Raw genomic sequence first — 23,131 nt, forward strand, 5'->3', positions numbered from 1 at the left:
CAGCAATACTCTGCACCCAGTTCCAAGTGCAGCAGGTTTGTTGAGTTTTCCCCCCGGGGTGGCGGGTGGTCCAGAGGATGGGGGAAAGCCCCCACTCCACACACAGCTCTTCCTTCGCCCTCTGTCCTCTTCTCCTTCTACAGCTGCTATTCCTGCGAACGCCAGGTGCCAGGCACAAACAATGGGGAAGGTGTGCTGCTCCCTTGGAGGCATCTGGTTGCTGGCTCTTGGCAACTGAATGCTGGACCAGATGGGCTCCTTGGCCTGTTCCAGCAGCGGTGCTCTAAGGTTGTGTTGTGCGGACATGCTCCCATTGACCGGTGCTTGCTCCTGCTGGTTTGGGAAGAGGCGTACAGGCGACCATATACTCCTACTTATCATATGCTCTATCCCCCCTCTCCAGCCAGCTTTGATCCAAATGGGGGTGGTACTGTGTGTACATCCCCCTTTGTGTATTATGGTTCCTTAAACGCATTACATTTTCGGTGTGATGCCGTTTTGTTTATGAAACCTGCGCGCCCCTTGGTAAGAGGATGGGTTGTTGTGCGTATGGCCAAAGAAAAAACCTTTTAAGAAAGAAATATTTCTTAGCGCGCGCGCATCCCCCCTTCCTCTTTATGTGGGGAGGTGGACAGAGAGGAGGCGGCGAGCGGGCGCGCGCGCGCACCACCCCTTCACACTGACCCAGATGGCCGTTGGTCTCATTCGGGTTCTCCCCCCCCCCCACTTTTTGGTGGCGAGCCGCCTCAACAGAAGCACCCCTCAGTTTTGTGCGCGCGCAACCTTTCTCTCCCGCCCCCCACCTCGCTCCATCTGGTCCGCGCGCTTTTATACCTTCCGTTTCCACTACTCCCCCCCCCCCTCAAATAAACCCTCCTCCCCTTCGCGTGCCGCGCGGGCAGGCAGACAGGCGAGCGAGCTGCCCCCATTTCTCTCCCCCCCCCCTTTTAATAACCACACGCACACACTCTCTCTCTCTTCTCCCCTCCCTTCCCCCAATAGCTGAGCAGCAAAGCGGCTCCGCCTTCCCCTCCCGGCCAATAGAAACTTACTACTATGTTATGGGGCGGGGGAGCGGGAGGTGGTTGTAGGAGAGAGAGAGACCTGGGGCCCCTCTTCCCCCCCGCCTCCTTTTCTCCTCCTTCGTTGGGCGCCTTCGGCAAGCACTATCAGCGCCCAGCATCAGCCGCTGGGGAAGAAGGCAGGCAAGTGAGGCGACCATAAGCGGCGGGGTAAGGGGAGAACTGCGGCGTGGGGGCCGGCGGGGAGGGGGAGAGATTCCACAGCGCGCGCGCGCGCGCGCCTCCCGGCCGTTGTTTTTTTCGCTTTTACCTCAGAGAGGGACGCGTGTATCTTGTTTGTGTGGAGGGAGACGGTTGGCGAGCGCTGAGGGGAATGCGCGGGGTGGCGAGTGGCGGCGGCGGCGGCAGCAGCTCAGAGGGGGGGGGGAAGGCTCAGGGGGAGAGAGCTCTACGGCCCCCGGGAATTGGGTCGCGTTTTAAGGTGCCGTCTTTTGCCTCAGGCGAGCCTCATGGTGGGGGAAAGGGTAGTAGCGGCGCGCGGCTCTGAGGCGCAGCGGGAGCCTCCTGCGCTGCGCCAAGCGGGGGGCGTCGGGATGTGGCGCAGGGAAGGGAAGGAAAGGGGTGGTCTCTCTCTCTCCCTCTCGGCTGGATCCCTGCCTGGCGCTGAAGAAAAACCACGTTTAGCGCTAGCGGCGCCTCTTGAAAACCGAATGCGTGTGTGTTGTGCGCGCGCGCGCGCTTGTGTGCTCGGGCGCGCGCTTGTGTGTGTGCCTCGCATCATCCCTGCCAGGGGATGGGGAGAATTATGGGATGAGTAGGCTGTGTGACTCCATAAGAAGATCGCCTTGGATTGTTGGTGGGGAAGGGTTGTGAGGGGCGGGGAGAGGAAGGAATTAAAAGGAGAGATGGCGGGTTAGCATCGGGGGGATGGCATCCATTTAGTGTCCTGCTCTCCCTCCTCCTCCTCCTCCTGGAGATTTGCTTGCAGGGTGGGCGGAGAGAGAGAAATATAGATGCGCTAAATTAAAATCTCTCTTCCCTCTTACTTCCCTCCTCCCATTTTTTAACCTATTTTTTTTGTATTTTATTTGTGGTCGTAATGACAGGAAAGGAGGAGGGTGATGGTGGGCAGAAGGATATGGCAGTGACAGGTTGGAGTCTGAACGGGGTGGGGGGAATAGAGAGGACCTTCTTCCGCAGTTGTATAAGCGTTGGAGGGAGGGGGAGGGGAGAGAAACAAAGCAGCTCAGGTAGAGGGGGATGGCTTGCAACATTGAGATGGAGTCCGAGCAGTCAGTTGTTGCTAGCAGATGCTGTTCACATGTGTGCCCTGCTTACAGAGAAGGTTGTCGCTGCCTTCAAAACAATACATACTGTTAGTTGTGAGCACTCAATCTTCCTCATTTTTGTTTTGTTTTGATCACATTCATACACATCTTCCCAAATACAGTTCAGAAAAATTTTTTGCTTTTGCTTTTGCTCTTGTGAACATCAAAGAATATTATGTAGGTAGCAGAAGTAGTTTGAAATTTAAAAGTGATATAAAGCTAAACTATTCATGGACACCCAATGATTTTTACCTCTCACTTTAAAATAAAGGTTATGGGAAATCTTTGGGATATTTTTTATTTGAATTGGCCGCAATATTTGATGGGTAATGTGTTTATTTCCTGTGGGGTTTTTTTTCAACCATGGGAAATAGGATGGGTGGGTCTTTCTTAGATGAGACTGTGATATTTACCCCAACTTTGAAATTGTAGTAACTTGGAGCTACAAATTTTGACCATACAGGGAAATAAGGAGGCAAGATACAAATATTCGTTGAACTGTGTCACATTTCATTCATTTAACACCGAAGGTCTGCAGAAGGAAACAAAGAGAGTGGGATACTAACAGCACATAAACTGGGTGAGCCAACCCTGCCTAAGGCAAGAGGTAGCATTTTGTCTACCCACTTTGCTTAATCTGCCCCCTTTGAGATAAGTAAGGGGGCCTTACTGCTTCATCTCCTCCTGGCCTTCACAACTAGGGCTGAATGCTGCAGGTTGGCCTTGGAGGTGCTCCTTACCCTGCCAGTGCGTCCCATAGACCTGAAAGTAAGTCACAGGGCTGCCTTTAAAGTGGCTAAGAGAGCTCACCAGACTTAACTACGTGACAGCTTCCTGCCCCTGCCTGCCAATGTGGCCAGTTGTGACTGCACATACCCAAACCACATTTTTAAAAAGCTTCAAGTAAATGTTCATTCAAAATTTGATGCAGCAGTTTTAACTACATCCATATAGCAAGCAGCGCATGGATGTATACATAGCATATGGTGAAGTGGGTATTGGCCCACAAAAGCTTATACCTCGGGTTACAGACGCTTCAGGTTGCATTTTTTCAGGTTGCGGACCGCCGAAACCCAGAAGTACTGGAACTGGTTACTTCCGGGTTTCGGCAGTCGTGCATGCGCAGAAGCACCAAATTGCAACCCGCACATGCGCAGATGCGCCACCGCGGGTTACGAATGTGCATCCCGCACAGATCACGTTTGCAACCCGAGCATCCACTGTATTGCAGTATGTGTCCTTAAGACACCACAGGAATCTTTGTTGTTTTTGCTGCAATAGACTTAACACAGTTGCTGTTCTGGAAATAGTAAACATGGATGGCATTAAAATTAATATTACAGAATGCTGCAATAAGGATTGCATGTGTGAGATCTCAGACGGTAACTTAATATATCTGTAGTCTTTCTGATATATCTTGCACTTCAAGTTTTCTGTATAAGGTGGTAGTAAAGGCTGTATATTACAAATGTATACCTACTGTGATGAAATATTGCAGTATCAAGTTGTAAAATAAAGGTGTGTGGAGAAAAGGTTTTTCAGATACAATTTCTCTCCTAGGAATCTAGTATTCAGGGTTTTAGCAATATCCACTTTATCTTGAGTCCACTGGCAGCTTTATCAGTTGTACCAGCTGTCAGAGTTTTGTTTAATGATGTAATCCTGTGTTAATAAGAGAATTCCAGCTGCTGAATGCGTTGAAGCAGTTCATTTGCCTTTTGTAAACAGTTAAAATATATTGGACCTTAAATTTCATATTTATTTGTTGCAGACTTACTCATTTTGTCAATCTCAAAGAGACCTGGACTGTACAAAGTCAAGCTATATGTGGCTTCCTGTAACTGAATCTTTAACTCAACCTATTAGTTATACGATGCTGTGTTTTATTGCTTCATTGAGTAAACCAACGGAGTAATGAAGTGTTGGTTTTCTTGCTAAGGCACTAGATTTTCTACATTCATTCTTTGGCTGATCTGACTATAAAGCAGTCTGAGGTGACTGATAGTAGATTTTTGGGGTTGAGACTGATGGATGAAGATACTTGAAAACTTCAAATAAATTATTATAATGTACACTAAATTTTGAATGGCTGAAAATAGACACTGGGGCAATGTGCACAAGGGCTGAGCTGTCACGTCAGTTCTTGGTGATGTGCCTACTGCTTTACGCTTCAATATCAGTTTAATCATTTTCTCAGTCCGGAGGATTGTATGTAGCCAAACTTCGCACAGCATGCTTTCTACCAAATCTCTGTTGAGCTGATGGAGTTATGCACCCAGAAATGACTATTGTGGTGGGTTGTAAATAGTTAGGTTTTCTGTATGAACAGCTTGAGGAGTGCTTAGTGATACTGGAGGATAGAAGTTCACTATCTAATCTGAGCAGTAGTGCCCAGTAGGCCACCTGGCATTGCTGAGGACAACTTTATCCCTTATGATGTCAAACTTTAAATCATTTGTGCCTATTTGTCATGGATAATCCAATCATTCAAAACAACATCCTTGGTTGTGGAAATGTCTTACTTAAAAAGTGCTCAGCTATGAAGTTTAAACTCTTTTATGTGATAAAAACATACCAGCATGGCTGTAGGACTCTTGTTAGATATAAGCCAAAATATAGAGTTATGCGGATGATCATTGCTTATAGTCCTATGTGAATTTATCTCATTTGAAAAGTCCCCCTCCCCCGCAAACTGCAAGTGCATTTTCAAAGGCTTAGTTATGGAAGATAGTTGTCAGATAAATTCTCTCATGAACTATAATTGTGGCTTATTGTGTAATGGAAAATGACTCCTATAGTTTTTGAACCATCAGCAAGATAACTTCCTTGTTCACAGTTTTAAACCCCTTGTATTCAAGTATTGTTTGATACTATGTTTTTGTTGCTGTGTCGCTTGATGTTTTCTGTTCGCTGCTCTGTGTAACAGGGTGAAGTGATCTTCAGTCTTACTTGCAATAAATGAATGTGACATTGAATGTGGCATTGAATTTTGCCATTTTGATTTGCCCTGCTGGAATTTCATTACTTGTAAGACACCACAGCAACATTCAACAAGCAGTAATCTAAAAAGGCTATAGTTCAGTGAAGAGTATATGCAACTATACACAGATAATCTTCCTGTTTGTGAATGGATGCAGTACTTTCAGTATTGTCACAAACATTTCTTCAAAATTATGTACTTGTTTGTAAAACACAGAATAAGCAGATTTCCTTATAGCAATTTGTTATATGCACTTTGATTGACATCACATCTATTAAACATTTTATCCCACTTCTCCTTAGAGAGGTGCTCAATATTACTTACAAAATCCAACAGAATTAAAACATTAAACTATATTATTAAAACAATAAAATAAGTAACACAGCTGCAAAAAGCATAAGACAAAGCTTAAGAAACCGTGAAGTAAATAATAGTTAACTTAATCAATGACAGAGTTAAAGCTTGCTGAAAGTGATAAGTCTTCAGTGGAAAAATAGATTATCTTAATCTTTAAGTTATTGAGGCAGTGAGTTCTGCTGTCACATATGAGACCCCTTCATGCATTGCTATCAGTTGAACGCACAATAAAGTTATATCAATTGACCTTAGGGGATGGGCAGATTCACATAGGAGAATCTGCCTTTAAGTAGCTTGTAAGTTAGTTTAACTAAGGTACCCAATGGAGTATCTTTTAAATATATTTCATTGATTTTTCAAAATAACAAGGAATAACCACCACCCCACTTAACCTAATTAAGTTTTTAAAAAAGAAATGTTTTTATTTAATTTTTCCAACAATGTGCAAACATAAATAATACAATAAAATAACTGTGCATTTGTTCACATTTTCTCTTGAGCTAAGTTCTACATAGAGTACATCTGTTGAAATTAATGGACCTAACGTAGTCATGCCCAGTACAATTTTAATGGGTGTACTCTGAATAGGATTAGTAATGGCTACAACCCACTGTGTAGATATTGTTGGTTTAAGATTTTCAAACTTATGTAAGTCTATTGGAGTTCTTCAGTGAGATAATTACTGTATTGGCTATGTTTAGGTCACACACTTGGTTCATGAGGAGTAGTGGTGAGTCTCAATTTGTCTGGCCAGTGTCCTGCATAAAGTGAATGTGTGCGCTAGAATCTGATCATATCCCAAATCTTTTGCAACATAGTTGTTTCACAGAATAATTATTCAGGGGTTCCTTGGCAGATAAGCCAGCGTGGAAAAGAATCCCTGAAAGACGACAGTTTGGAAACCACTGTTGTAGTAGGGGATGAGATTATAAAACTTTTCAGAGAGTAGTACACTGAAGTGCAGACAGATTTGGCTTTGTTTATCAAATGGATTAGATTGGAATGTTCATGGCTTGTAGTTAATCCAGATAATAATATTAGTTGTTAATGCTTGTCCTGTTTAATCTTGTGAGCAGTAGTTCCACATTAAACTTCCAGATATTAACTCATGCTGTTCTAGTTCTCATTTAAAGGAGATGTTTAGTTTTTTGGGTAGGTTTTGCTAGTTCTGGGGGTAGGAAGAAGCATTAGTAAAGTTTTGGAATTCTCATAAGCAGGGCTTTGTGAAATCTGTAACTATTATAATCATTTTATCTGCCATTTGACAAGCACACGCCTGACCACAAATACACTGTCTAGGAAGTGCTGTTGTATTTGTTTTGATAGGCAACTTTAAAAAAAACTTGGGCTGAGATAGAAGACCATATCATTAGTGTATCTATCTTCATTTGTGTGTTCATAGGGAAAGCATCTGTGCTGGTAAATGCATCTCTTTCATCTTGTGAAGTTTTGTACTTGCCCTCCCACATGCCATGATGGATAGTTTTTCCCATCTGTTGTTGGGAAATCAGAGCAATGTGATATTGCTGACATTAATTGAAAGGGCTTCTTGTAGGTTCAGCACGTGAATTAATTCTTATGAATGCAAGGAAAATCTTTTATTAGGTTGCCTGTGTCAGAAGAAGCAGAAAATACTGGTTTTAAAGTATACATGATTTGGCTGTAGGATCCATCTTAGTTTTTCTAACTCAAGCAGCAGCCAAACTTTCCAATGATGAGCATGTGATAACATTTGTGTTATTGATATAGTAGGAAAAGAGTTACCCTAGAAATTATTGGCTGCTGATTTGCATACGTTTAATTCCTTCTTGCTTTGCTGTATAATCTGTGCTCCATTACTAGTGCATGGAATCACAGTTGTTCAAGTTGTTTTTAAGAGAAAGTTGGAAGTCTACCATGGATGTACTACTGGCATTTATGGTGCAGTGGCACTACTGCTTAGCCCAATTTTGCTCACGTGAGGAGGTGAAAGAGCGAGGTTTTTCCTCTTAAGTGACTGCCTATGGCACAGTAAATCCCCATGATAGTAACATCCACATAGGCAGCCTTGCTGTGTTTGGTATTCATAGGATAAACCCAAACTTGTTATTAAAAATGTATGAGCAGGCTGCACTCTACCATTTACTTGAAAACCTGAGACTGTCAAGTTTAAGCTTGCATTCAGAAGGGTTGGGTTGGAATAGCAACCAGCCTGGTAGCTATGGGCTAGAAGGAATTACAGTGGTACCTCTGGTTGCGAACGGGATCCGTTCCAGAGGCCTGTTCACAACCTGAAAGGAACGCAACCTGCTCGCACGCGGGTCGCGATTCGCCGCTTCTGCACATGCACGTGACATCATTTTGCGTGCATGCGCAAGTGGTGAAACCTGGAAGTAATCCTTTCCGGTACTTCAAGGTCGCCGTGGGACGCAACCTGAAAATGCTCAACTTGAAGCAAACGTAACATGAGTTACATGAAGGCAAATGCAGAAAATTCAGTGCAGCCAACCTACCATAGATTAATGGTCTTGAACAGGGCAGGCTACTACTTTTGATGGGCTTATTATAGACAGCTGACCCCCGGGCATCTTCGCTTGGTCACATGTGGTCAATAGCCAGGCTAATTTTGAACACTGGCACCATCCAACTGTTGGGGGACATTCGGCACAGAAACATGTGTGTATACCTTTAAGAAATTTCTGGGATTAATTGGCTGCAGGTGGCCGTTGCTATAAAGGAAAAAAGCTGAGTTTTGTAGCCTGCCTGCAGGAATAACACCCACCAGAGTTTGTGTTTATTGTTTAGTAATAAAGTCTTCGTTTTAGTTTTTACACCTATGTCTCCTGGAGTCACTCTGTCCTCTGCCACCAGCTGGAAATCCCCCTCCAACACCAACCGTTTTAGGGACTCCACTCCGGATTTGTGTAGGGTTTACTCCTTAGCAGTGTTCGAAACTCCCATTGTTCTAGTCGCATTTTGTAACAGGGAATTTCCTTAGCATGAGCAGTTTCTGAGCTCTGGGCACAGTACTGCACCTACACCTAAGATTTCAGATTAAAACTGCATAGTGGAAGGAAAGGATTTTTTTCTGCCTCCCCACTTGCAGCTACTCTCTGAAGACTGGTGAAGAGACTTCTTAAGAATATTAGTGGGGTGGGCAGGGGAAGGACTAGACCATGTGAAAAATGAACATAAGATTTTAGGTGCAGTTCACTTATTTTCAGCTTTGTATTCTTGTTATAAAAAGTGTGCCTTGACATTTTGTTGTTGCACCCATAATCTAGATTTAAGGTGCCATTTAGCTCCTAGCTTTCATATCTCAGTTTCTAACACTGCTCCTTAGCCTCTTTTTAATGATACACGTCTTACATGGTTCAATATTATCAGTTACATTCATATCAGTCACACATTTTTCCCTGTGTGCTTTACTGATATGGTCTCCTGTCTCTTTGCTTATATTATTTCTGCTAACATGGTCTCACATGTTTTTGCTTTGGCAAAATAGATCTTATTTTATCTTTTGGAAATTAGTGTTAAAAGTATTAATTTTCTGAAAGTATTTAGGTCTGTAGTGTTCTTTATGATTTGCGCGTTAACTCTTCTTGCAAAGTAGAAATGATTTACTGCTTAAAGCAGAGGAAATAAAAACAGGAAATAAACTTAAAATATAGCAGGTTAGGGGAAATGTTTTTACACAAAACACAAATCATCTGAAAAGTTTGTGCTATATTCACTAGTGTGTCATTTTCTCCTCTGCATCCTCATTCACAGTGACCATGACAGACTAGGAGAGCAATAATCTTGAATCTGGCATTTCCATTCTGAACACATTACTGTGCAGTGTGCCATTGAGTGGAAAGGAATTTGTTTCTAAATAATCTGTGCTTTTTTATTTAGTTTAGTGTTTTATAACCTCTTCCTAAGGTCTGCTGTGCAAAGCAAAAATTGGATATGCTAGGCTCACTGAATGCAGTGTTGCAAGTTGTCAATTTTATGTTGGCCCACCACCTCAGGACAGTAAAACTATATACTGTGATCACCCTGCTTGATGACCTGTGTTAGGAGAGAAATAGTGTGAGTGTGACCCTGCTGATTCTCTTCAGTTTCTCTTTGACTTTCAATATCATTGACTATGATATCTAGGGCTGGTCAATAAATAATCCAAAACCAGTTTGAATTCATTTCTGGTGAGGCAGCACAAACAATTAAAGTCACAGAAAATGCATGTTACCAATATCTAATTGTTTCCAGTGTGGAAACAGTTTTAACTTAAAGCATCAATTAAGCTTGTCATCACTTGGAGGGAAAATTGGGAGTTTATTTCACTTGTATGTTTTCATGATAATATGTTGGAATGTGAAAGTTTCCTAAGTCATAACAGATGTGGGACAAGTGGAACCCTTACAGGAGGGTGGTAGTCCAAAGTACAAGCCACAGGATGCCAGGTATTTACACTGGCACAAGTACTGACATAGCAGCAACCCTGTGCAGACTTACAAAATATTCACCCAAACAGAAAATCTTAGGGTTATTTTAATAAAGGATGTGGATTTGCTCTAATTAATGACCACGAATGGTGTCTCATCTCAACTTCTGTTGTGGATTTCCTTGTTGTACCTGTCTTTCAGTGAGGATTAGAATTCTGCATTGACCTCATTACTTGACTTTCTATCTTATTTGTTTTAATAGAATGAATCAATTTTTTTGAGTGAATAATTTTGATTTGTATATGTTACAGCAATGAATGAAAATAAGTATAGCTTTTAAGTTTTGATTTTAAGCAGAGGTTGAATGGGCATCTGTCAGGGATTCTTTAGCTGCAATTTCTGCATTGCCGGGGTTGGACTAGATGACTGTCGGAAGGGACTCTGTCATGGGACTTGGAAGGAAGTCTACAGTACTATGATTCTATGATGACATTTTTTATTCCATCTTAAGAGATGCAGAATACAGTATTCTACGTTATACTCATGGTAGACCCATTGAAATGATTGATATTAACTTAGATCCTTTGATTTTAACATGTAGACTCCAAGTATGTCTCATATTAAAAACCTTATACAGAAGTGAGGAACCTTTCTCAGCTCAAGGCCTGCAATCTTGCGTGGGAAACCTTTGATAGGGAGCACTGACATTTGCCAGAGGGAAAAGTAGGTGGGATGTAACTCTTTGCCTTTTGCATAATAAGTTACATCCAGTCACACAAAAGTTAAAAGTTTCTGTACACACACAAATACTGTATATCCCAACTCCATCAAGGCGAACAAGTATTATCATAACAAAAAAAATTCCTTCCAGTAGCACCTTAAAGACCAACTAAGTTAGTTCTTGGTATGAGCTTTCGTGTGCATGCCATACCAAGAACTAACTTAGTTGGTCTTTAAGGTGCTACTGGAAGGAATCACGACTACCTATCTGTAACAAGTATTATCATAGTTAAGGAACATTCCAGCCTGGCTCCTGAAGGCTGGATGGAGAAGCCTGGAGGGTTGCATCAATCTCCCCCCCCCCCCCAGGCATCTGAAACTTCACACCTCTGTCATAATATATCTGGGATTGTGGAAAGACATTTATTTCAACCCTCTGAGGAATGCACTGGGTAACTTTGTATGCTCTGGCACCTTTATTCCAATTCATTCATCTGTCTACATTAAAGTCATATCCCTGTAGGTCCTAGTGTGTGAAGATTTTCCATATTTGTGTAATTTTGCTCTCAGTGATGTATATTGGCACATGGAAGTGATTTTCATATAGAAATTTGGTGGCAATATAATTCATCCTTAGTAGTCCAAGTGACAGCAGGGTGAATGCAATTGTTCACGGAAATGCCCTTTTCCTGCTAATATTGCCCCATGTCCCTTTCTGGGAGTGATTTCTCCTGTTGCTTATTATGCAGTAGCAAATCTCTATATTGGTAATATGCTCCTTCTGCAAGTAACTGTGCTGCTTCACCAGAAATGGGTGTGTTCTATGTACAGTGTTACAGAGGTCAAGTGTATTTTTTACATCCTGTTTTCTTGCATCATTCTGCTACATGAAGACTGCAGTCTGCTGTAGTAAGGCTGCAAGTCTATACTGTACAAGGTTTCCTGGGAGTAGGAGCCGTTGAATGAAATGGGACTTCTTTCTACATAGGCATGTATAGAAATGCACTGTAAATGTTTAAACTATTGATAATACTAACTTTTTTCTATCTTGTGATTTTCTCTGGTAAAATAACAGATTACAAACTTTGGAGAAAAAATTATAGGTCTGGTGTTGAAAGAAGAAAAAGTACTGGGGAACTACTGGGCAGACAACTCATAGGGTTCACCTCAGGTAGCTGTTTGGATCCCAGCCATGATAAATTGTGAGCCAAAGCTAGGCATGTGCTTCTGAAATCAGCTTCGTTCTGATATTTCATAGGACTTGTAGCATCAAGTCTGCTTTTCTCTGTTTCTTATCTAGTAAAACTGATAAAAACAAGGCTGCCATCATATGTATGTTTACTTGGGAACAAACTCCATTGAACTTACTGCTGAGTAAACATAGGATCAGGTTGTGAGTCTTGCAGCTTGACCTACTAAGTTTGGTGGGATTTACACTTCAGGATTGCAGCCTTACTTAATGCTGCTTGCCGATAGCTCCTTACTGCTATTTAAGTTCCCATTGTGAAAGAGCAAGGACTGTAGATTTTGATTACTGCTTATCCTATCAACAGTTGATAGGTTTGTGATGGTCATCTATGCTACAATCACCTAGCACATAAGAAATATACCTACTTCACTAATATTCTAATCAGGTATAATTGTTTACTTTTAAAAAGTGGGTTTTTCATGAAAGTGCTTCTGATCCCTTAGTTCTTATGATAGTGTACCAAATAAATTTGTTTTAATTTGCTTTTGAGAAAATACAGAAGGGGTGGCTTTAAGAAGGTTTTGATTACATCAGCAGAAACCAGGCATTTTCTGGCTAGCACAGAGTATGATCATAGCCAGCTTTTTGGCCCCGCGCTGCATTTTTATGCTGGATTTGTTTAAAGGGGCTTCATCACTGTGGTTTTAACTCTAACAATGATATCAACAGTGTTTGCAGAAAAGCGGATTTGGTGGCTTTTTATTCCTTTATCCTCTGAATGTGGATTTTTACAAAATTGTCTTGTTGGTTCTGCTGTAAGCTACATCTACATGCTGAAGCTAATAGGTAATATGTTTGGAATTATGCCTTTAACAATCAGAATTATTTTGGATCTGGATATAACTTATTGGGTGCAAATTGAAGATGAATACTTGTTTGGAGGCTAATGCGTTGTTTGCTTAGAGTCTTAGATAAAAGCAAAGGAAGCCGTGTTGATTAGGAAGTATTGCAGAATCCATTGTGAGGCATTACCTATTAGGTCCAACCAGAATTTCAGAAAATAGTGAGTAAGCTTTCAAATCCTTCATAACTCTTCATCATAACATCAAGACCATTGTTTGAAATTCCCCAGGTGTCAGGCATGTTTTGCTACTGGAGAAGGTCCAGTTGCAACTACATGGAGTTTTCTGGGTGCTAGGTTGGTACCCATAGTTTAAAAACCTCTGCCTTAGTCCATTGTTAATACCACTTCCATTTCTGTTTTTTCTGCTTGCAGCATACTGGGACAAGTGAATTATTGTAAGAGCAAGCTACAGTCAAGCAATGCATTTGAGATCATAGAATCATAGCATTGGAAGATAACCCTGAGGGTTATCTAGTTCAACTCCATGGCAAATAGACATTCTGTTGTGGAGACAGATCATATATTTAAGGCACCATTTGGTGCCTAGCTTATATATCTGAGTTTCTAACAGCCTAGTGAAGAATTCTGTAGAACCCTAAGAAAGATATTTCCAAACCATGGACTTTGTTATGTCTCTCTAGCAAACAGCAATTTTTTAAAAAGTGCATTGAGGCATGAAGCAAATGACTTATTATTGTGAGTTTTGTGAAGTAAAATAATATAAAAGTTTCCTGACTCTTTAACAGAAGAAAAAATAAAATATTTGTGGGAGGCTACATATTTGATCACACAAACAGTGAAATGGATGTGGGTTGCTTTTTCCAGACAAAATTGCCTCTCAACTGCTTTTCCATTGCAATGGGAGCAAGCTGGTATCTTTTTCTCTGCAGGTGGAAAGGCAGGTTGGGAGATTGCCTGTGATAAAAAAAAATCCCCTTCAGCACTTCTGTGACTAAATAATAATCACCTTTGGTTGCTAATCATAAAACATAATGAAGTAAAATAAAGTGAATTTTACACTGGTCTTCCATATAATGTCTAGTTTTGCCCTACGGAAGGTAAATAAGATTAGCTAAAATCAGTCAGTTTTGTCCTGAATTTCATTGAGAAGTGGGTTGAAACCTAAGACATTTAACATGAAACAGTAGCTTAAATCTGGGAACACTGATTATTCCTAATAGTTCCATCAAAATATAGAAAATGATATCTGAACTTGGCCATAGGGGATGACATTCAGTGATGTTCGCTCATTTCTGCAATGGAAATCTGCTTGCACAAGTGAAAACTTTTGTTTCTCTTTTCCCCACTCTAGTCCCTGCACCCCTCCATTCTGCTCTGGAAATTTCACTGACTCCTGAAGGAGATTTTGGGGGTACAGGGGAGAGGAGAAGCTCTGTGGCATGAACAGATGCATGCTTAACACTATTGTGGATCTTCCCCAGTCAGTGTTTCCATTGTATAACCTGCCCCTTTTGTGATGGTTTTGTCTTTTACTTAATGTATAGTTTCCTGTTTGAATTAGTATCTTGGGAATCATTTAAGCTGCAATAAGACTGCACAGTTATTTGGGAGTGAACCTTACTGGACACAGTGGGATTTACTTCTAAGTAAACGCACACACAGGCTGTCTTTGAAAATGAAAACTGAAAATTGCTGACTGATTGTCCTGTGTCTGAGAGTTCTAAAAGAAGCCTGTATTTAGCACAACAGAGAGAAGGGGGAAATCAAAAGATTGCTTTAAAACTGGCCCAGGTTTTCATAGCATATGCCCCCCTGCTGTCTTCCTAGCAACATCTGCGTTGGAGGTTCTCCTAAATGGAATCAGGGATATTAAGTATTTCCCAGTTGAGTGTTTTTAATACAAAATGAAACAGAAGCTTAATCGGGCAGCTGGTTGGGACCAGGGATACACTGGGGAAATCTTTATCAGCTGGATATCTATTGGAAAAGAAGTTCTGGACAAAAGGAAGAGGGAAATCCAATATTAATGGCAAGAACAAAGAGAAAATAAGCCCATTTATAAGGTGAGGTGGGGAGGACTGTGTGGTTTGACTGATGAAAGAAAGCGGGCCAGACTTCAGAAGTTCAAATTGAACATGGAAATTTACAGATTAGTCTGAGTAAATTATAACCTATTCTGAATTGAGTCATTACATTGATAATGTAAATGTGAGTTGAGGACTGAACGACTTAAATCGCTGAATACATCAATTTGCACACCACAAGTCAACAAAATTGGTCTTTGTTGATTTCAGGTATTATTGTTGGTCCTAATTTTCCCTGCATCAATGCCATCTATCCTATTTTGTTTGTTGTTGGATATTCTTGTTTTTATTCTTGATATGAACTTTGGAAATTATTTTTAATTGAAATGTGGACTAATTTCCCCCTAAATTCTTCAACTGTATCCAAAAACTGGACCTACAAATAGTGAGCATCTGAACACGGATCTCAAAACACATCTCGAAACACAGGCAGCCCCACAGAAAACCCTGCTCTAAGTTGCTGTACAGCAGGTGTCTGATATTTTAGGGATTTCAAGGAGAGAGACTCTGGCAGAATGTACTGAGCATGTAAGGGGGTAACATGGTCTCTCAAGTAACCTGATAACAAGCTGTATCGGGCCTTGCATGTACATGCATTTTGAACTCTGCTAGGTAGCAGAATTGCTTAATTGGAGCTGTGTCAACTGTGGTGTCAAGTCTGCTATGGAGGTAGACAAATTTGTCTTTAAAGTGGCTAGCAAGCAAATCGCAGCAAGTCTCTGAGGTGCCCTGGACACTGCCCACTGATACACATGTCAACAATTCATGGACCTGAAGAGCTCTGCTGGATGATTCATTGAGGATGTGATGGAGGTAGCAAAATATGTCCTTTTTGCTGCTTTCACCATCAAATAGGCACAATTCACGTTCAGCCAGCTTCACAGCAGGACTTTTGTCACCTGTTTTCCTGCTGTCTTCCAGCTGGTTTCATAGAATGCAGATCCCCAGTATAGTATAGGGCTTAAAACATTCTTTTTTCCCTGTATTGGAGAGGGTGCTTCAGAGCAATTGTATTGGTTGTACTCAGCATCTTGTCGTTCCACAGCAAGACCAGGGCTTTGGCAGGATCACAGAGTGCTATCAGAAGCACTTTTTCCATCCTAGATATGCTTAACTACTCAGTTGAAAGGGTTGCTAGATAATAATGGCAATGTTAAACAGCTAATAGCTTCTTAGGGTGTTTAAAGTCATCATATACATCAGAAACAAGAGAATATTATTTTGACTGCTTTAAGTGTTTTATCCAATATAATATACGGTAATACAGAACAAGCTCATAATACATAAACACTTATTGCCGGCTGTTTTTAAAAATCACACAATGAAATATTTGTTCCTTGTTGCATGTTGAGATAACTGGCTTGAGGAAAGAATTTAGATATCCTAGGTAGATAATAGCAGCCTATTCTCTTGTGCAGAGGTGGGGAACCTGTTAGTCTGTAAAAGTATCTGAACTTGCAACTCCCATCAGTCTCAACCAGCCATCTGTGGCCAATGGTCACAGATGTTGGGAGTTGTAGTTCAGCGACATTTGGATGGCCACAGGTTCCTGTTCTTTTAATAGGTGGAGTGTTGAGCAGATTGGGGAAGCCCAAGTTCATAGCCCTACTCAGCCATGAAGCTCACCTTTAGCCATCACTCTCTCTCAGCCTAACTTACCTCCTGGGCTTGTGGGGATAAAACATAGGGCCAGAATAATGTACATTTTCTTAAGCTTCTTGTAGGCAAAGAAGAATATAGATGTAAAAAAGACAGTGCCCCTCACTTATTTTACACATATGTATACATTATGTGCATAACTGTTGCATAGTCTTCAGCCTATCCCTATTCCAAAGGAAATAGCTTTCGTGCTGGTGCGCAGCTGTGCTGACAGTGATCTATTTGTGACACACTAGGTCACAAATTTGATATGCTTCTTTAAAGGTATACAGGAAAACCAGAGACTCCTGCCAATAGTATTGCATCTCCATTGGGCTGGTTGCAGAGTTAGTGTTCAAAACTCCCATTGTTCTAGGCACATTTGCGACAGGGATTTCATTAGCGTGAGCAGTTTCTGAGCTCTGGGTGCGATACTGCACCTAAGATTTCAGATTAAAACTGCAGAGTGGAAGGAAAGGAGGACCTTTTTCTGCCTCCCCACTTCCAGCCACTCTCTGAAGACTAGAGAAGAGACTTCTTAAGAATATTAGGGGGTGGGCAAGGGAAGGACTAGACCATGTGAAAAATGAACATAAGATTATTTAGGTGCAGTTCATTTATTTTCAGCTTTGTATTCTTGTTATAAATAAGCGTGCCTAGGCATTCCGTTCTTGTGCCCATAACCTAGGTTTAAGGTATCATTTAGCTCCTAGCTTTCGTATCTCAGTTTCTAATACTATGCAGAGTCTATCATAATTGGGGAACAAAAGAAGTGTTCAGTATATGTACTACCACAAGCATCATGGGTTATTGTAATGTTTAATAGTATTCCTCATAGATTGATATGGAAACTATTATTAATTTTTTTACTAATGAAAAGTATTCTACAATTCTAATGTTCCTATATCCAAGCTGAATTCACAGATTTAACAAATAACTCCAGTCTCTGATTAATAATAATAATAATAATGTATTAATGCAAGCATGTAGCTCAAGAATGTACCACTTTGGAAAGACCTGGATATACTCAGAGTATGAACATTTAAAAGAAATTGGGAGATTCTTCCTGATATTCTCTCCTTTTTCTCATATGCAGAATGAAGTGGAAAGCAATAAATAACTCATCCTCTTCTGAGCTCTAACCTTGGAACTGGGAAGAGGGTAGAAAATAAGTCCTTCCCCAATAACTCAGAGCTGGCGCAGGCAGGCAGAGAAGTTTGAGTTGCCTCTGAACCCAACTGGTGCTCTGAGCTTGGAGTGCCCCTCAGTTGTGGATGTAAGCTTCCACCTCCCTCCTTTAGCTCTGAGCCTGCTCTGCTTCTGGGCCTGATAGGTTATCCAAGCTCAGAGCACAGCCTGCTTCTGTAGCTCTGGCTTCAGACTCATCTTGGCCTCTGAGGCTGGCAAGAGGAGCAGGTGAGATTATCAAGCCCTACCAATCATCCTCCAGTGACATTATGAGGTACTAGATTACAAATGAGGAACTGAAACGGAAAGTCGCTTTCCAGTAAGTTCATGGCTGAACAGACAATTGAATGTTTGTATAAATCTAAATCTTGTCTAAAGCTGTTGCTTCATGATGTTCTAGAAAGACGGCTTAGTTAAATATGTGAAATATGTGACTTCACTGTTTGAAATCAGTGAGACCTAAAAGTGCTGAAGTTGGCTTGATTGTGCCTCACAGTTATCAACAGATAAACAATTTATATTGCATATGTTTTTAAAAATTATTTTCAGTCACAAACAAGCTGAAAGAATTTAATTTTTCCACAGTTTTTAAACAATGGTGCTCATAAACAGTCCCTTGCCTGGTACCCTCTGCTGAATAACAATGGGTTCCATGTGAAAATGCAATGAGTCTTTTTGTTTTTTTCCATATTACTACTACATCGCATTCAGGGTTTTATATTATGCTACATTATGATATTTTTGTATACTGCTATATGACTCAATTAGGGACGCGGGTGGCGCTGTGGGTTAAACCACAGAGCCTAGGGCTTGCTGATCGGAAGGTTGGCGGTTTGAATCCCCGTGACGGGGTGAGCTCCTGTTGCTCGGTCCCTGCTTCTGCCAACCCACAGTTCGAAAGCACGTCAAAAGTGCAAGTAGATAAATAGGTACCGCTCTGGCGGGAAGGTAAACGGCGTTTCCGTGCGCTGCTCTGGTTCGCCAGAAGTGGCTTAGTCATGCTGGCCACATGACCCGGAAGCTGTACGCCGGCTCCCTCGGCCAATAAAGTGAGATGAGCGCCGCAACCCCAGAGTTGGCCACGACTGGACCTAATGGTCAGGGGTCCCTTTACCTTTACCTTATATGACTCAAAGGCTCTCAGAGTGGTGAACATAATGTTAATATAAGAGAGGAGTATGGTAAATCAAACCAAACAATGTAAAGCAAAATGACCAAGAAGCCGTCTTAGAGATTTGTTTCTCTCCAGCATTCTGCCTTTCACTTAGAAAGCAGATTAACTCCTCCCCCGTCTACTATTATGTTTGGGTCAAGTTATTCACATTTTCTGTGTGCTTAGTGCTACTTTCCCTAAGATATCCTGCTATTCATTTTTCTGCCCCCACTGTACCCCATTGGCTGCTGTTGAATTACAGAACTAGACAGAACTTGGTTGACTTTGAGGTTGGATTTTTGTATGTGTGTGACATTTATAGTGGTAATAATGTTTTGGAGACAGATTATAGGGTTGGATACAAAAAACCATGAACGGAAGGAATATAGCCACTGGCCTGTTTTGCAAACGCTTAAGAATTTGTGTAGTGCTATAATAGGTTCTGTAACAGATCTCATGTTTCTGCTTGTGCAGGAAATTGCATTTAGTTTAACTTTTCTCACACAAGGCACTAGTGTTAGCTATAAAACTTTTCCATAAGCAGAAGAGCTTTCTATGAGCAGAAGGGCATGTTTGGCTCCATCTCATTGTTTATTTAGAATTTTTTTTTTTTAAAAAGTGCCTTGTTAATTATTTTAAAAATAATTATGTTTTTAAAATTAAAAGGTGCTTTGTTTTACATCCTGCTAAGGCTGCCAAGTTTCATTTGAAAGGAGAGAGAAAAAAGACTCCAGGTGATCATACTTAGGGGGTCTAAAAACAGAATAAGAACACAATGAAGGAGCAAAGGAGATAAGAGGAAAAGGAACTGCTTGTATGTGCCCATCTCTGCATCCTCTTGTTTTTCCTGCTAAGCTCATTTGGCTGATGCTACTAAGGCTTCCCTGTAAAAAGTATTGTTATTCTCAGGAAGACTTAGAGACATTAATTTATCTAAGCAAACCCCAGCTATGAATTGTATATCCTGTGAATACGACAGGCCAGTATAAACAGTCAGTCCTGCGACAATCTTTGTTGTCCCAAGTTTACTTTTTAAAACTGGAAATGGCTTTTTTTAAGGGCGTGTCTTGCTTACTTTGTAGAAATAGCAATTAGGGCTGCAGTTGCACGTAAACTAATACCTCATTCCCCACTTCAAAGCCATGAGTGGTAGATTGGAAAGATTTCTAAAGCATGATGTTTTTGTTTGTATTTTCCCCAGTTGATTGGATAGAATTCGGTATCAAAGCAGGTCGTTTTGGCATTCAGCCCAAAGTATAGTTCTGTTTCTCTGTGTCCTCACATTCCTGAATGGTAAGACCAGTCCAAGACATTTTGCTTTCAGAGGCGAAGGACAAGATAGTTCCCTTACCACTCTTAAGTTCAGACAGACTAGAATAGCAGCTGAATCTTATTTCAGTACTGGCAGCACCGTAGTATTGTGTATGACACCTTTGGGCAGCTGACTAGCTTAGTGATGTGTGACAGGTAACACAGCCTACAAACAGCCGAAGGGAACCAGGAGGCTCAGGAGGAACAGCCTTGTGTCTGCCAATGCTGCCCCACACCCCCAGCATCTGCTGCCTGTGTTCCCTCTTTCTTTCTAATGCTAGGGCTGAATGGAAACATATCTATTTCACTTCATTTCAAATATTTCTATGCTGCTTTTCAGGTAGTCGCCTCCCAACGTGGAATACAAATGAAATAGACACTCAAGCAAGCAGGCTCTGCCTCTTAGATTGCTCGGTCATTAGAGCATGAGACTTTTAATCTAGGGGTCATGGATTTGAGTCTCACATTGGGTAAAAGTGTCCTGCATTGCAGGGGGTTGGACTAGATTACCCTTGGGGGTCCTTTCCTCTACAATTTCATGATTCTATTAAATCCATAAAATAAACACAAAAAACGTATCACAACATTTAAAGTATCAATTTAGCATCCTAAAATATACAGACCAGCAAGACAACAAAGTGGCCATCTAGCTTATCCAACATATGACAGGTAAAATAATTCTTAACAACTTCAATAAATAGTGAGATTTAAAGGCCTGTTTAAAACTAGCAAGGAAAGGAGTTTCTCTGATCACAGTTAGGATGGAGTTCCATCACACAAGCTAAATAGCAGGGAGCCCAGTATGACGATGGTATAATTATTTGCAGGATTCTCCAGGCTGAACTACAACTGATACCATCCCTGGCCATTGGCTGATGGCAATTGTAGCTCAAAATATCGGAAGGGAAGCAGGTTGCGGGAAAATGTTTGTTCATATATTTTCATCAGCCCGTGTTAGCTCTCATTGCACTATCTGGTGTAATAAATAAGACACAGCCTTATTTATTTTTCCAAGCACTTTTCTTCAGAGGTGTATGGTCAAGAGACTTTAAATTTATACAATTTGAAAACGAATATTGGCTACCAGAGTAGCTGGGGATGGCTGGATAAATTTTACTAGTGTAAAGAATGGACTCTGAACTTGCACGAGTTGAAAAGCTGTTTTATTACATGGTGAAATACTGCAAATGGTGATTTTCCAATTTCAGAAAACTGGCATTATATTTCTTTAAAATTTTATACCCTGCGTTTCATCATAAAGGTCTCAAAGTAGCTTACAGCAATAAAATGTAAAATATAAATTAAACCTATAAAATGTAAAACCTCAAGAATTTAGAATCTCAAAAAGAAAAATGTCTGAGAAGCAGAACTAGAGCTGTGGGTTCAAGTTCTCCATCTAACAGAGAAAGCCAGGATACCGGGTGTCGATGAAACTCAGTAGGAATGGTGCCTGTTTATAACTTCCTGTGGTATGGAGTTCCATGAAGTTGTCTCTAGAAGAGAACACTGAAGATATGACTCTTAATTGACATAAGTTGTGATTTTGGCCCAAAGGGGAGCCACTATTAGTGCTCCACTCAATGATATCAAGTGATGGATTTGGATTGTACAGGGTAAAGGGTATCATGTACTGCAGGCATGTCCAACTCCCAAGAGACTGCGATCTACTCACAGTACAAAAAGAACAGCTGTGATCTACCCATTGTCATTGCCAAGAGTTGTTGAGCTTTTTTTTTGGGGGGGGGGGGGCTAGGTTGTTGAGCTTTTTGGGGAGAGATCTAACTGTGATCAACTGGGCAATCGCGATCAACCTCTTCAACATGCTTGATGTACTGAAATTACATTTCTCTATTTAATTTAGGAGGAAATGTCCTATTTCAGATGTGTTTCTTACACAGAAATTGAATGAAAAATATCCACATTTAAGTTTAAACTAAAATGCATGCTGGCTTTATGCTGCCTTGCCCTTGTTTCGTTAGCAGTAACTTACAGTACAGTGCTCTAGTTGTGTACTCAGAAGCAAGTCCTGCTGAGTCCATTGGGGCCCGTGTTGTTGTGAAGATTACTAAGATAATGTATGGGAAGTCCTGGGAGCCTAACATGCACTATATAAATGATAAGTGTTTATAATTCACATGTGACTCTTTATCTTTCTCAGCAGCCATGCTAAACATTGTGTCACTGATTACATGAACTAACTGCCCTTTAACAGAAAAAGTTCACTTCAGAAATGTGAAAGCTGCACTCTTCCTCTGCTCTCTTGAAATGCAAGGATAGCCTTGCACAAGCAGAATGGCAGATTTCAGCTGTTTAGTGTGTCTGGATAAAGTCAAATTGCTCAAAGGCATAGGTGATTTTGCAACGAAAGTGCATTTTTCACTTAACCTCTAGAAATGTTATTGCATGAAATTCTATAGAGCATGACACTAGCTTTTGAATTAATATTCTGTTGGATTTGGAGGTCTGGGTTCAAATCTATGAAATTCACTGGATGTCCTTAGGGTAGGGTAGAAATCTATGTAAACAAAATAACAGGAGCTGAAGAGACTTTTATGTTATGTGTTATGGTTTCAGAAACTAGGAAAACTGAGACCTGAGGAAGTAATGTGCAAGCAACGTTTTGCCCCTGATCTGCTAAAACATAATTTGCTGGATCAGTGTTATGTATGAACCAGGTTATGTCTGAATCAGCTTATAGTTAAAAATTAGGGGTGGCCACTTTTCAAACAGGTCACCAAAATTTGGACAAATTACTCTGATCAGTCACAATGCATTTGGGCAGTTTGGCACCATTTTCAGGCCCAGAAACTAATTTATTTATTATTTCTAATTTTTTGTTTCATAAAATTTATGTATCACTTGTTTCAAAAAACCACAAAGCAGTTTACAA

The 23,131-nt window shown here is 41.0% G+C and overlaps 1 protein-coding gene across 19 annotated transcripts in view; it reads left to right on the forward strand.

The window, feature by feature from the left end:
* Positions 1 to 962: 962 nt before the first annotated feature.
* Positions 963 to 23,131, forward strand: part of EPB41 (erythrocyte membrane protein band 4.1) — a 92,807-nt gene continuing 70,638 nt past the window's right edge. For 2 of the 19 annotated variants that reach the window (XM_028742812.2, XM_077932014.1), the window contains exon 1: positions 964 to 1,205. In XM_028742812.2, coding sequence (XP_028598645.2) covers positions 1,057 to 1,205 — 149 coding nt within the window. In that variant the 5' untranslated portion in view covers positions 964 to 1,056. Of the gene's footprint in view, positions 1,206 to 23,131 lie in introns of all 19 variants that reach the window. The other 17 variants (XM_077932015.1, XM_028742818.2, XM_028742829.2 and 14 more) reach the window with 13 other exon arrangements.

Source organism: Podarcis muralis, chromosome 7 (genome assembly GCF_964188315.1).
Source record: "Podarcis muralis chromosome 7, rPodMur119.hap1.1, whole genome shotgun sequence".
Taxonomy (NCBI): Eukaryota; Metazoa; Chordata; class Lepidosauria; order Squamata; family Lacertidae; genus Podarcis; species Podarcis muralis.